This window comes from Pieris brassicae, chromosome 1, assembly GCF_905147105.1.
Source record: "Pieris brassicae chromosome 1, ilPieBrab1.1, whole genome shotgun sequence".
Classification (NCBI taxonomy): domain Eukaryota; kingdom Metazoa; phylum Arthropoda; class Insecta; order Lepidoptera; family Pieridae; genus Pieris; species Pieris brassicae.
The window spans coordinates 1044908-1059873 of NC_059665.1; the positions used below are offsets into that span (position 1 = coordinate 1044908).

Consider the following 14966-nt stretch of genomic DNA (forward strand, 5'->3'; position numbering starts at 1 on the left):
CAAGTGTGAAGGTTTGAACAGAGATCACGCCAGGGTTACTACACGTTTTTATTGAATTATATATGATGTGGGGACTTCAGGAAATGCTATATCATAAATTAAATACATTTGAATTCAATTCAATGCAATTGAATATCCGAAATTGGTGTGAATCATTTGATCAGTGTGTGTAATAATGTTTTCGAAGCCAACTTTTACGGAATATCTCAATTGGGAATTTCCAACAGATGCACTCTCTATTCGACTCTCATACATGACCACAGTATCATAAGAGCTTGGCTGCTGACCTGTGTATCCCAACTTTTTAAAATTCTTATCTTTTGTGTAACACTTATGTTTACTTCAATTTTAGATGGAAGATTTTGTAAAATATGCCGTAGATTTAGTACTTTGTATGATGTGGTCATTTTTAATAAATAAATAAGCATGCTCATCCCAGGTTTGCACAATTTCTTAAAATATTGAACGACATGTTCAGCCAAGAATTGAACCCAAGCGCTCATAATTTGCAGGCTAACTAAGGGGAGCTTAAAGGCCACCCACAAATCAGTCCGCCTTATATTATACAAACGTCATCTTTGTTCATAATTTGTTTATTGTTACGTCCCCGTGCCCGTCAATCCTGATTCAATTACGTAATTTAAATTAACATCCAAATTGAAACATCAATTAATGACTAATTGAGTTTAACTTTAACTTTTGAAATGCCTTTATTTATATTGAAATTAGGTAGGATATGTATAATTAGACATCCTAATTTTTTGTAATCTACAGTCTACTTAATCGTACTTTGTTCCACAAAAAAACTCAGTTTTGTATTGCCCACCCCGGATCATACAACGACCAATATTTCAGCCATGACTTGTTTAAGCTTCCGCGGAAAATGCTAAAAAGGAGTATTAAGAATATACACACCCTCACACACATACACTCTTTTTCAAACCATCACACATCACAGCCGAATTAGGTATTACTATGTTCAATTTTTATTTACTTTTTTCCTTTCTAAGTTTCGTTAATGTTTGAATCTTTTTGTATATGTATTCCATCTTTGGCTATATCGTTAGCATAATTGTTATTGTAGTATATAACTTATGTTAGATTTAGGATTACGAATAAATAGTTTATAAATAGATGGCTAAAACTATAAATACATCATTACAGATAATACTGATTACAGTGCAAACAGTTTCATCATCGGCCTTCGAGGCAGAATACGAAATTCCACCCGTATCACCCCAACGTCTCTCGCTCTACAACTGAGCATTTTAAGGCATTTTTACCGCCACGCCTCTAAAGTACTTCCGAACAAATTCGACTTAGGGTCCTTCAAGAAAAGAGCGTACCAATTCTTAAAATGCCGGCGACGCACACGCGAGCCTTCTGGCATTCAAAATATACATAGGCTTATCACTTAACATCAGGTGAGCCTCCTGCCTGTTCTTTAAAAGAGACCGCTGGCGATTATTTCGTCTTATTTAACCAAATTTGAGTAATTTCCACGTTTTGTGGAGATTGACAATAATTCAATACACACGTATGTATATTATTTAATGATAACCAATAGAGTTAGTAATTCTTAATTCTGAAATGCTTCACTAGATGTCTCTTGGATTAAAAATAATTTTAAACCTTATAGATTGGTATAAAAATAATTGCGACAATAGTTTACCTTTCTTCTGTTCAGTCTGGGGCGGTGGCGTGGCTGGTGACTGCGCGCGCGCTTGTAACGTCGCGAGCAATTTCCGTTTATGGTTGCACAGTTTAGTCAACTCTGCTCCGGAGGCGGCTTGGTACGGTTTGCTCACCACCTGTAAACAAACGAAAATATGACATACACATTTAGCATTTTCTAGAAACTCGGAAACATATTTTTGTCCTAAGAAGGCATCAAATCACGTGAAATCACGTGAAATTACCCCAACCGGCCACTTGACCAGATTCAGCCATTACGTCATTCATAAATACTTCAATAATGAAATTATGGTATTTTTTACCACTTGCACTGCAAGACAAATAAACAAATATTGTATATTTGTTACAAACGTTCCTTATTATATAATAATAATTCGTTACAAACATATTTGTTACAAACGTTCCTTATTATATAATAATATTAACTTATTATATAATAATAATTCGTTTTAATATATTTTTAATTCAGTAATCAATCTTTAAATTGAATGACTGTATAAGTTCATTACCATGTCAGCGCGTAAGCTTCAGAAGCTTTAAGCTCGGCTTAACAAGCGTAGAAGCGATATTGGTTTACGGGACACACTTTGCTAATGACTCCTAAGTTAACCTTTAATATATGTAACCTTTACGGCCTTATAAGAAATAGGACTAAATATTTTTTGTTAATAAGTAACACTAGCAATATAGAAACTCATAACAAAAAATACAGACCATAGAATAACTAACAAAAAAGCTATTTATAATTAAATTAAAACCACTTTGTTGTCGGAATAAAAAGTTGCCAATAATTCTGATAATCGAGCTGTATTATATAATTGTTTTGTTTAATTTTTTTTTCGTGTTATGTTTGCAATTACTTGTCACATTAAACATTGTATGTTGTGGATTTACCAATGTATCACTGTGCCAAGTGTTGGCAAGCTTTTGCCTGTTTTTTTTTAAATATTATTTTCAGAAAACCAAGACAGCATTAATAAATTCCGAATGTATCATGAATAACTCATATATCCATGTTACGAGACCGATATTCGAACGAAGGCACTTTAAACATTATTACGTGAGAATCAATAACGCTTTCAGCAATCTCCTAAAGCCACAAGATTATTAACCACCTCTTATCAGTCGCAATTTGCATACGGTTGTACCTAATGGCAATACGCACTGACCATTGCAATCTCGATAAATGTACGTAGTACTAAATGCGTTTAATAATTGGCATTGACAATGTTCGTGAGGATTTCAATATGTTTATCATGTTAAATTTCAGTTGTATCTGTGTTATTACGGGCTTGACTAACATATTTTAAGATAGGCCTTCTAAACTCAGCATCAAAAATGAATTTGAAATCTAGGTCTAAGCCTCATTAATGTTTAATATGATTATTTGTCAATCTGATAGGCAAGTAGGTGATGAGCCTCCTGTGCGTCCAAGGTCAGTCTGTTTCCTCACTATGTTTTCCTTCACCGTTCTAGCGTGTTAAATGCGCACATAGACAGAAAGTCCATTGGTGCACAGCCGGGGATTCAACCTACGACCTCAAGTTTAAACACTTCTTTAGTGAAACTAGTAGTAAATATTATATAAATGCAAGAGCAGTATCTTGGATACACAAATAATGTACATTATCTTAGTTTAATTATATACTAGTATTATAAAAAACAAGGCCAGCGTAAGTATACTTATTAGCCATAATTACTGCATATTTTAATTCAAAGTCGCTATCTATTTTGCAGGCTTTAAGGTTACAACTGAAAAAGGTTTGTCAAAATATTTCAAAACAAATACTTTTCGAGTGTTTCAATAACAAAAATCTACTCTACGTAAATCATATTATAACCACATTTACTACTGGTTAAACTAAACTATTTTAGCAAAATAATAAATTATACTCCAAACGTTAAATACATAGTCTATAGATCATGTAACAAAAAGTTGCTTCGCTGTTGGGGCTCTCAAAGGATGTCATTCTCCGCACCTTAACAAGCCAAACTAATTTGGTACCAAATATTACTTCGACGACTAACTTTGATTGCTTTATGCCATCTCTGCGATAAACATTACAGAATTATCATAAAACATACTTTATGAATAATACTCCATTGGCCTTGGTCTCAGATTGTATTTTTTTTATAGACTGTATCGGAGGCTGGAGCTAACACATGTCGATATTTTATAAATCCACGCAAATGTATGGAATTTTTGTATAAATCCAGTAAAGCGTCTTTTGTTTATGATAATCATAAGTTTATTTTCAATCTGTACATAACAATATGCAGTTTAGTGTTTATATATACATTTTCTTTGTTACTCAACCGGTTTAGTCCGCCAGCGTGCTTTCGAGCCTTCTGGCAATGTGTCTCCATGGGCTCCATGGGGGTATCACTTAACAACAGGTGAGCCTGCTGCCCTCCTATTACATAAAAACCTCTCCTTCTGTAATTCAGGCCTCCTCAAGCTTTTTCCAAATATCTCTATCCATGGGTTTCTTTCATCATTCACTTTCTGCTAACGCTTCTATATCTTCTTTTCACCTTTTATCAAGGCGCCCTGTTCTCCTTCTTCACCTTTGTCCTTTTCATATAGTTATCTTTAAAGTCCACCTTTTATCTGCTATTGCTATCTGCCCATTGCTACTTCTGCTTTAAGCATAATGTAAGGCATCCATAGCTTTTGATCTTTGTCATATATTTTTATTTCCTTAATAGCAAATGTTAATTAAGAACATAAATAAATTGGTTCATTTGTTTATATATATATGACTATATTTGCATATATTACTTTATTTTATAGGAAGGCAACAATACAAACATAAAGCTCCCCAACTCTGCCACTAAAAAAAATGATCACGAAACAGATTCAGTCCTCTGGTAGCTTTTTACTTTGTTTATCAACGCACCTCTTACAACAAACTCACAATAACTAGACTAACATTGATTTAATAATAAAAACAAAATAATACTAAAGATACCAGTCAAGGCCCCGAAATCAAGTACATTACATCATCCAATTACTTTAACATTAAAACCTTATTCAATAACGTAATCAATCAAACAGATAATCTCATCTGTTTTTTATCTATAAAAATAATTAATAGCTACATCAGTCGAAATCCTTCCATTAGTAAGAATTTAAAAAAAAACACAGATTAAGCAAAATTATCTACTTCACAAATAAAAATGGCCTGTTGTAGGTTTTATTAACCTGTCCTTGAATAGCCTGATAGTTATGTGCGCGTTAAAATAACACAAAGGATTATAACTGTTTCAATAATAAACGTTAACATCTCTTCCATCTATAGTATATACACATATATATATATATATATATATATATATATGTGTGTATATATATAGTAAACTTAATCCTATAAAAAAATGAAAAAAGTTTCGCTTATTTTTATTTGCAACAACCCCAGCGGAGGACTGCTCCAAGGATCTCTAGCTAACCCTGTCATGGTCAAGCTACATTCAGCTTGAGCAATTTACGGCAACGGTTAAAGGTTGCTCTGTTCTAGGCCCGTTAGGCAAGTTGTGATTCTTTGTTTAGATGCAGCTCGAAATTTTCTTTAGACGAACCAATTATAAGTATACATATAGATCTTTAATCCAAACACATCGGGAACATGTTACGTACAAAATCATCGTTGTGCAGTCTATTTTCGAATCCAGTACATCGATAATACTATACCCACTGCAGCGATCAAACACGCAGATACATTAATTACAACGAGCGTGCAAACGCATGCAAATTGAACGTGGACGTATAAGCCCGTTTATATAGGCCGGTTTTTATTAATCAAGTAATATAAACCGTGAAACGGAATGTTTATGAGTTTACAATCGATTTATCAAATGCGTCACAAGGAAGCCTATAAAGCATTGAATGGTAGATTAACGATCTTAGAACTGTAGGTACAATGGCAATACAAATACTGCTAAGTTAATAAATCATAATATAGGATACGAACTTTTATTATTTATGGCTAACATAGAAAAAAAAATTACGATAGCAGCCGTCATACATTTTCGATACAAATTTAATAGTACGATTTGTCTTTAGCCTCAAAATAGGCTTCAGTTTCGGCGATTCATCCAACTTTCAGCGCAAACTTTCTGTCCAGCGAGCATTCTCTTGAGGAACAGTAAAACGTCAATGCTCTAAATAACAATAACAAAGTTGTCTTTTGTTAACATGGCTTTTACACATTAAGAAAACACTTTTAAAACGGATTGATAATTAACATAATTTTAAATTTAAATAATTATAAGTTTATAATAATAATACATAGCTTCATTTTGTTTAAAAAGTATTTTCCTAATAACGAAATTCTAAACAGACCTTCGAGAGAAAGATATCTTTTAAATAAACATTTTATAAGAGACAAAAAAAAACCGTGTAAAACCGTGAGAAAATAACACCATGAAACGTCCTTCGGTTTGACGACAAACTACCTAAAACGTCGAAATCAATTGGTTTTGGTTGGTTTGGCTTGTCTTCCATACAATGATACACTCTACATAGCATTACACCTACTCTCAATAACGAAAACAATTGCGTAATAAAGTACTTATTAAGTTGCCGAAATTAGTAAAAACTGCGCACGTTCGCTGTGTACGTTCTTTTATCGCTATATTATTTTAGTCCGCAATAAACTCCACTGTCGGCATAATGCATTTTCAATAAATTCATTCTCTTGTTTACAAATTGGGATTGCTTGCACGTGAAGACTGTTGTTCATCATGATTAATAAATAGTACTCATGGATTATCTATACGTTTTTATTATTTCCATTAGCCCATTCAGTGTCGTTATATAGACTTAACTTTAACACAAAGGAATCTTAAGCTGTTCAAAATATAGCGTTAAAGACAAATAACATATATTGATGTTTATTACATAGCGTAATTAGGCGAAATTATTTTTTTTAGCATTGCTAATAAGGATTTTTCATCAACGGACGTCGAAGCAGAATACAAAATTCCACCCGTATCACCTCGACGTCCGACGTTCCACGACTGAGCGTTTTTCAAGGCAATTATTGCCGCGCACCACCGCTATGTGGTACCAGCTGCCCACAGAAGTATTTCCGAACCAGTTCGACTTCGAAGAAAAGAGCGTACAAGTTTCTACTACTCTGGCATTGAGAGTGTCCATGGGCGGCGGTATCACTTAACATCAGGTGCGCCTTCCGCGCGCAATCCAATCAATCCAGTAGTTAAATACCAATTTTAACATTGGTACCATTGCAAACGTCGAGACAACCATAAATTAGGAATTAGAAGGCAATTTCAGCAGACATCGGTTTAACATATTGGAGACTAGTTATAGACAACAGTGCATGTAGGCTTTCATTAGAGCCATAGAGTAAATCCAATTCAAATGATGGACGCGTGAGCAACTCGACAACAGTTTAATTAATAGTTACATTTCACTGAATGATGTGCGTGTCGATTTCATTGTTCTGTTTTAAATTTAAAATCTCTGCTTTCTCTCTGTTTGTTCTAATGTATTTGCATTAATTGTTAAATATTAACTGTTTAATTAGGAATTTTAAGACACCTCAGTGCTTTTTGGTAATTTTGTTTACATAAATTAAGCAATAATAAATTTTAAACAATATCGCTGTCTACGTGAGTATTTAAATTTATATAATCGCACATATACAATGGTAAGAAATAAATTAATAAGATCTGAGCGATTTAAGGCAGTTTATGCCGTTCACCACCACTATGAGTGGTAACTCGCACTCTGGCATTGAGTGTCCACTAACTGCAGTATGACTTATCAGATGAGTCTTCAACCCGTTTGCCTCAATTACAAAATATATCCAATATCTATCTAAAAACTATATCATAATAGTATGTTTATTAATAAAAGAATTAAATATTATGCTTTAAATTTTCAGGTCATTGAAACAAACGTATAACTATTAAACCTTTGAACTTTGAACGCCCTAGTCTGAATCAGCCAATCTCTACACAAAGGAAAAATCGTTAAATAATGGACACTACTGCAATCCGTTTGAATTCAATTAAACCGGTTTTTCCCCACCTGCTACCAAAAATAAAACAAAGGACTGCAAATCAATGAGTCACTTGATTCAGTTCAAGTGAAAGAGCCGCAATTTGCGCAATTAGCATAAATGTTATGCCAGACAATTCCTTTTATGACGCTCTACTAGGATAATATACATTACACACACACATACAAAACGTTTTGAGACGACTTCAAAATGCCGTTAGAGTGACGACGCTAGTGTGTAACGCAAATAGTGGACATTTGTTAAATTATCCAAAGAAATTACGCGAAGGCACAGACGACGCTAGTGTGTAACGCAAATAGTGGACATTTGTTAAATTATCCAAAGAAATTACGCGAATGCACAGACGACGCTGGTGTGTAACGCAAATAGTGGACATTTGTTAAATTATCCAAAGAAATTACGCGAAGGCACAGACGACGCTAGTGTGTAATGCAAATAGTGGACATTTGTTAAATTATCCAAAGAAATTACGCGAAGGCACAGACGACGCTAGTGTGTAACGCAAATAGTGGACATTTGTTAAATTATCCAAAGAAATTACGCGAAGACACAGACGACGCTAGTGTGTAACGCAAATAGTGGACATTTGTTAAATTATCCAAAGAAATTACGCGAAGGCACAGACGACGCTAGTGTGTAACGCAAATAGTGGACATTTGTTAAATTATCCAAAGAAATTACGCGAAGGCACAGACGACGCTAGTGTGTAACGCAAATAGTGGACATTTGTTAAATTATCCAAAGAAATTACGCGAAGGCACAGACGACGCTAGTGTGTAACGCAAATAGTGGACATTTGTTAAATTATCTAAAGAAATTACGCGAAGGCACAGACGACGCTAGTGTGTAACGCAAATAGTGGACATTTGTTAAATTATCCAAAGAAATTACGCGAAGACACAGACGACGCTAGTGTGTAACGCAAATAGTGGACATTTGTTAAATTATCCAAAGAAATTACGCGAAGGCACAGACGACGCTAGTGTGTAACGCAAATAGTGGACATTTGTTAAATTATCCAAAGAAATTACGCGAAGGCACAGAAATAGCGAAGATTGCTCGTACATGTAAATGAACTCGCAACTGAATAAATCTTAGAACAATTGATGCAATAAATAAAGAAGGAAGTGAGACAAAACAAGTTAATGAACGACATTAAAGGGATACTTTCCGCGCCCTCTTGTCCTTTAGGTTAGTCAACCGCTCGGATTTCTCCATTTATTCTATTTCCTCCGGAAGCCCGTAAATCTTTCGAGCGAAAATAGAGCCTTTCGCGTATTAATAGTTTCATTCAGAGCTTGTTTCAATTTAGGGATGTCAATCTGAATATTTAACATTGAATTTCACCTTGCAACGTAATGAAAATAAAACCATTGGCGCTAAAAACCTTTTACGGTCTACACCCTAAGGTTTCTGAATTTGATTCATAATTTTTCTTAATTCGATGATACACATAGACTGTGCTTACTTCTGTGACATACGCTGTCGTCTTTCTGTGTCTGTCTGACGATGTGTCCCTGCACAGTGCGACGTTAAATGTGCACATAGAAAGTCCATTAGTCCACAGCTGGAGTTCGAACCTACAGCTCAGTCGCACGCCGAAACCAACACTGCTAAAACCATTAACCTAATATGGAATACATTGACAATATATTTACACTTGTGGTCAATATGGTCGAAGTAAATGACTTTGCTGTTCAGTAATAAAACAGGAAGGCTAGCCACCGAATGCTGAAGAGGTGTTTTAACGCTTGCAGGTCCGTTTACACCATTCCCTCCGCCATATAAAAAAGTACACAATCGTAAAATCTCTTGTCTATTGTTAATAAATTAACGTAAATTACAAATGCTATATTCAAAGTGAGTCAACGGCTATCCAGGTACCTTAATTTGTCGCTCGCCACTAATAAACACGAACGTTTACCGGCTCCCAAGTTGACTGTGTTACCAGCGCCACCCCAGCTGCACCCCACATCGACCGAAACTCGTCCGAATTCGGGAAATGCATTAACTTCAGGGTGGATACGTGTGGCTTTAATTACGTTCGGTCGTGAAACTGTTTCCAATTAGATATTTTAATTAAACCACTCTTTGTTTTTGTTTAAGCGCCGTTATTAATTTGTTTGGGATATGTCAGAGAGTTGTTTACACTACTTTTGATTGGTTAAACTCTGCTATACATATATTACTATACTCAATTCCGATTGATAAAGTCGTATTACAAATCGATTTACTGGCAAAAGGAAAATTGTGACCTTGTGATAAATTTTATATCCTTTTTTGACCAATGGACAGCTTTACGGAGTGTGAGACTCCCATCACTGAGGTCATAGGTTCGAACTCGATCATATTTTTTAGTAAAAAATCACAAATGGCCACAGTAGGTTGATCAGAATTTTACAAATTATCACGAGTACTACAGACGTCCAAGGCCTAAAAGTGTAGTTATTTTTGGTTCACCGTACTACAATACCAACGTTTACCACACATAACCGCAAATATGCGTCTTAAGCGCAAACATGTCAAACTTCATACAGAAAATTTCTCGGCTACAACCAACTGATTTGCACAGTAATGACACAACAAGATAAGTGGCCGATTCGCTTTGCAATTCCCCTCTTTATTTATTTAGGTCAATTTCTTAACCGGTCACTAAGCGTTGCTAGGGGGAAAAATGCTAATTTGCGCCGATCACTGCAGCTTTTTGTGTAATACAGTGTTTTAATAACATAAATAAATGGCGCTACAACCTTTTTCGGTCAGGACATCAGATATCTGATTCATGAATATCAATTTCAATCTATGTAGGTGGTCAGCCTGTGGTGCCTGAAATTAGCCGTAGACTTTTTGGGTCTCCGGTTTCCTCACGATGTTTTCCTTTACCGGTTAATGAATGAGCCAATGTTAAATGTGCATATAGAAAGCAGTTCACGGCCGGGGATCAAAGCTACGACCTCAGGCATGAGAGTCGCAGGCTGAAGCCACTAGGCTAACACTTAAATCATAATGAAATATTGAAATTACAAATAATTATTTAAAAAAAAACAATAATTTCTTATTGTTTTGCGAACTGCCCCCTTTGGGGCGCGGGTCCGTTGGGAAACACTGGTGTTTACGTGTGTTAATAATATCATTTTTTATCGGGCAACACAATAAATACAATACTGTGAAACAAGATTCGGTAGTGGGCTGATAAACTTCAAAAACGATAAGCTACTAACAATGATAAATCAACCCTCAAAGAATTAGGGCGTGGCACGTTTAGATAATGAGATAAGGGTCAATCTTTCTTCGTCCATAACACGTGTAGGTCACGTAAATAGACCCCTCATTGAGAGACATTCAGGAGTACTTAAGACACGTGTGCCTTGGAAAATAGGTCACGCATTGATGGCGGTTGACAGCATTGAAATGACGTAATTTATAAGTCATAAAAGGTCCAGAGGTCCCAAATTCGACTTAGGGTCCTTTAAGAAAAGAGCGTAACAAATCTTAAAAGACCGGCAACACACTCGCGAGTCTTATGGCAATATGAGTGTCAATTAAAAAAAGTAGAAATAATTGAATTCCACGGTATTTCGTTTACTACAAAATAAATATAATTTATACTTTAGCCTCAATAACACGTGGTAATCATGATATTGAATTGTAGATTATATGACACGTTTGTCGGTTTACCATAGCAGTGCCATCTATTGATTAATTACTCAATACAGTCGAAAAGTATCGACATCTGTTAGAATCTTTTGGAGCTAACAGATAATTGTGACTGTCAATTAATTATAGACAAATAATTTGCAATAAAATAAAATTGCGACTATAATTAAAGATCTAAGCTATCCTATCTCTTAAGTAGGACAAGACTGCTCACGGTGTGCCAATTTAATTTAAAATCGGTTAAGTAGTTTAGGAGTCCATCGCGGACAAACATCGTGACAGGAGATTTATATATATTAAGATAACTATAATATAGATAAGTCTTATATTGTCATTGTATAATATCTACAAGCTTTTACCTATTCATGTAGGTAACACCCACGTCAGACTTGCGCATTGGCATCGGAAAGCGATCAAGTCACAGTACTCAATAAACTACGATAAGCACGTTGCAGTCAGATGTAGATTAAGGATAATTTGCAAAATGTCTACTTGTATACAAAATCTTTGATCGTTTCCTGCATTATTTCCACAAAACGAACATACACATCACTAAAAAAGAAATATACTAATAGGTTGGTACCACATGAATTAATAAATTAAACATACTAACATTTCGCTAATTATAAATATAGCGAGACATTACTATACTGGGATATCTAAAATAACTTAGAAATAATAAAAAGATTTTGATGTGTAACAACGAAACTCATAATCAGTATATGTAAGCGTTTCGTGCTTTGTTTATTTCAAGACGAAAACATAACAAAAAAATCAGGGCTATATGAAATGACATAAGAATAATAATAAAAAAAATTGCGTGTGAACGAACACACTCAAAATAATTACAATGAGAGGCCGCTAGGTAACAATACAAACATGCCTTTTTTATTTCTTTTGAATCCTTAATGTAGTTTGTATTAGGAGCAATAGCAGTATTGTCGCGCGACAAATGCATAGAAAAAACTCTTTAAGTTGTTTTTAATGTTTAAAGATACCTAATAACCGGGTATATACTATACAATCAATTGAAAATGGACAGGGCACAAGGCAAGAGGAACAGTGAAGTACTAAACTGGTGCCCAATGTACAGCAAACGAAAAAGAGGAAGACAACTTAGATGGTGGATAGACCAAATGAAAGAAACAGTAGGTGATATACGGCAGAGAGTGGCACAGGGCAGATAGGAATGGCGAAATTTGGAGGAGGCCTTTGCCAAAAAAGAGGCACACACAATTAAATATAAACGCGATTAAATGTAAAAGTAACTGACATAAAGGCTATTATTGTTATTATAACTGGGTAATTCATTTATTAGTTTAATACAACGCTTAAGCAATAAAAATATATAAAATAAACAATCTCTTACCAACACCTTTCACTGAATACATATCGCTATTCAGTCGGGAGTTAATCTCGCTCACAATAGTCAATAAACAGTTAACACAAAGCCACGTATCGCACCACCGAGGTACTGGAGCGCATCGCAACTGTCTACGTGTCGTCGTGGGACAGGCGAAATCGACAGCACGTTATATGTCCATTGCACATATTTGCACAGTCACACAAAACGTACCTAGTCTAGACTAGAAAAAGATATGAACTTTGCGTTACAAACACAGGTCAACGTGCAAATTAAGGAATGATTAAACAGTATAATTTATTTATACATATACAGATTAATAATTTTCGTCCTAGGCGCGACAGACAGCCCCTTGTGCAGAGGCTGTTTCAGCGCAGAGGAATCAGTCACCCACGTAGTCCTGGAATGCGAGGCTGTGGCTAATCAACGTACAAAAAACCTCGGAACAGTGAGGTCGCACCGCGAAGCCTGTGAAGTGCCCGGGAGACTTCTGTGCTTCTGGAAGGAGTTAGGCTGGCTAAATTAGCCAGGGCTTCTACGCACAACGGACCGACTACGCGTCTAAGTGCGGAAATTGAGTCCACCCTACCTTACCTTACCTTTACAGGTTAATAATTTTTTAAGCAACGAGCTTTAAATAACAAACGATTTCTTCCATGCATGGAAAAATAAATAAGAAATAGAGGGTTCTCTCGAGTGTTAAAAAATGTAATACTATAGTTAAATGCTAAACTAAAATATAAAGGAAGAAGGCTCATCTTAAGGGGTTTTTTTTATAGCAACTTGGGGCAACGTGATACCTCATGGACACACTGCCAGGAGGCTCGCAAGTGCGTTGCCGGCCTTTTAATAATTAGTACGCTCTTGAAGGACCTAAGTCAAATTACATCTTAGAGTTAATGAATGAATATTTATATAGGCTCAAGAAGAAGATAATAATATTAATTTAAAAACTGAGCTCATCTGCTTTAAGTTCCAAAGAAGGATACTTTGCACCGTATCCCCGTATTATAAGGTTATATAATTCAGATTTAGAAGTAGGAGTTTCAAGAATTAGTTTGTTCCTATTAAAAGATTCAAATGCTTCATTTTGCAAAAATAAAATCTATTTCTAGCTGTCAACAGTTTGTGACAGATTCAAACGAAGGCCGCTAAGTCGGAAATGAAAAATTCACATTTCAATAACTACAATGTAATATTGACATTCAAATATAAATTATTCAACACGGAACATAATTATATATGAACACGCAAGGCGAGTAACTAATTAATTAGTTATATCACTTAACGTCCGATTTCCCCGTCTCGCCGTGACATGCGTACACCGTATGTTATAAAGCGTCCCCTATACAAGTTTACTAACTAAGAGGCAGCAAACCATATCAGGTCACGGTATAGGCTTTATTAGTTATTACCATTACGTTACAATAATTGCTTCTATGTAACACGTTATTGATACGAATGTAATCTTTGGTCGAAATTTGAAAGCACCCATTCAAAATATTATAATTTTTTTTTATAGTCTGTGGCGCAGTTATCACAATCAGTTTCATGTTCTAAATTTAAATTATCATGTTCACAGTGTAAGTTGTAAATTTGAATTAAAACTGTGAATTACGAAGACTAGTAATTCTTTTCTTCTACGTGTTTAAATCAATTTAAACATATCAGTATAAATTAATTTAAACACGTAAAAATAATTATAATTTGTTTTATAGTCTGTGGCGCAGTTATCACAATCAGTTTCATGTTCTAAATTTAAATTATCATGTTCACAGTGTAAGTTGTAAATTTGAATTAAAACTGTGAATTACGAAGACTAGTAATTCTTTTCTTCTACGTGTTTAAATCAATTTAAACATATCAGTATAAATTAATTTAAACACGTAAAAATAATTATAATTTGTTTTATAGTCTGTGGCGCAATGAACACAATAAGTTTCATGTTCTAAATTTAAATTTTCATGTTCACAGTGTAAGTTGTAAATTTGAATTAAAAACTGTGAATTACGAAGACTAGTAACTCTTTTCTTCTACGTGTTTAAATTAATTTAAACATATCAGTATAAAATAATTTAAACAGACAAAGAATTATACTAAATAGTAAAGTTCAAAAAGGTCGTATATATTCCGCTTTGTCTCAGATGTCCCACTTACGAGACTTTCAAATAGAAAGTGAATGAAGAGCATTGTTATTTGTGCGT

General features: G+C 34.7%; 1 protein-coding gene across 2 annotated transcripts in view; it reads right to left on the reverse strand.

Annotated features, from left to right (window-relative positions):
- Positions 1–14966, reverse strand: part of LOC123708128 — a 93450-nt gene that overhangs the window by 24377 nt on the left and 54107 nt on the right. For both annotated transcript variants that reach the window (XM_045658654.1, XM_045658664.1), the window contains exon 3: positions 1673–1811. In XM_045658654.1, coding sequence (XP_045514610.1) covers positions 1673–1811 — 139 coding nt within the window. The remainder of the gene's footprint in view (positions 1–1672; positions 1812–14966) is intronic.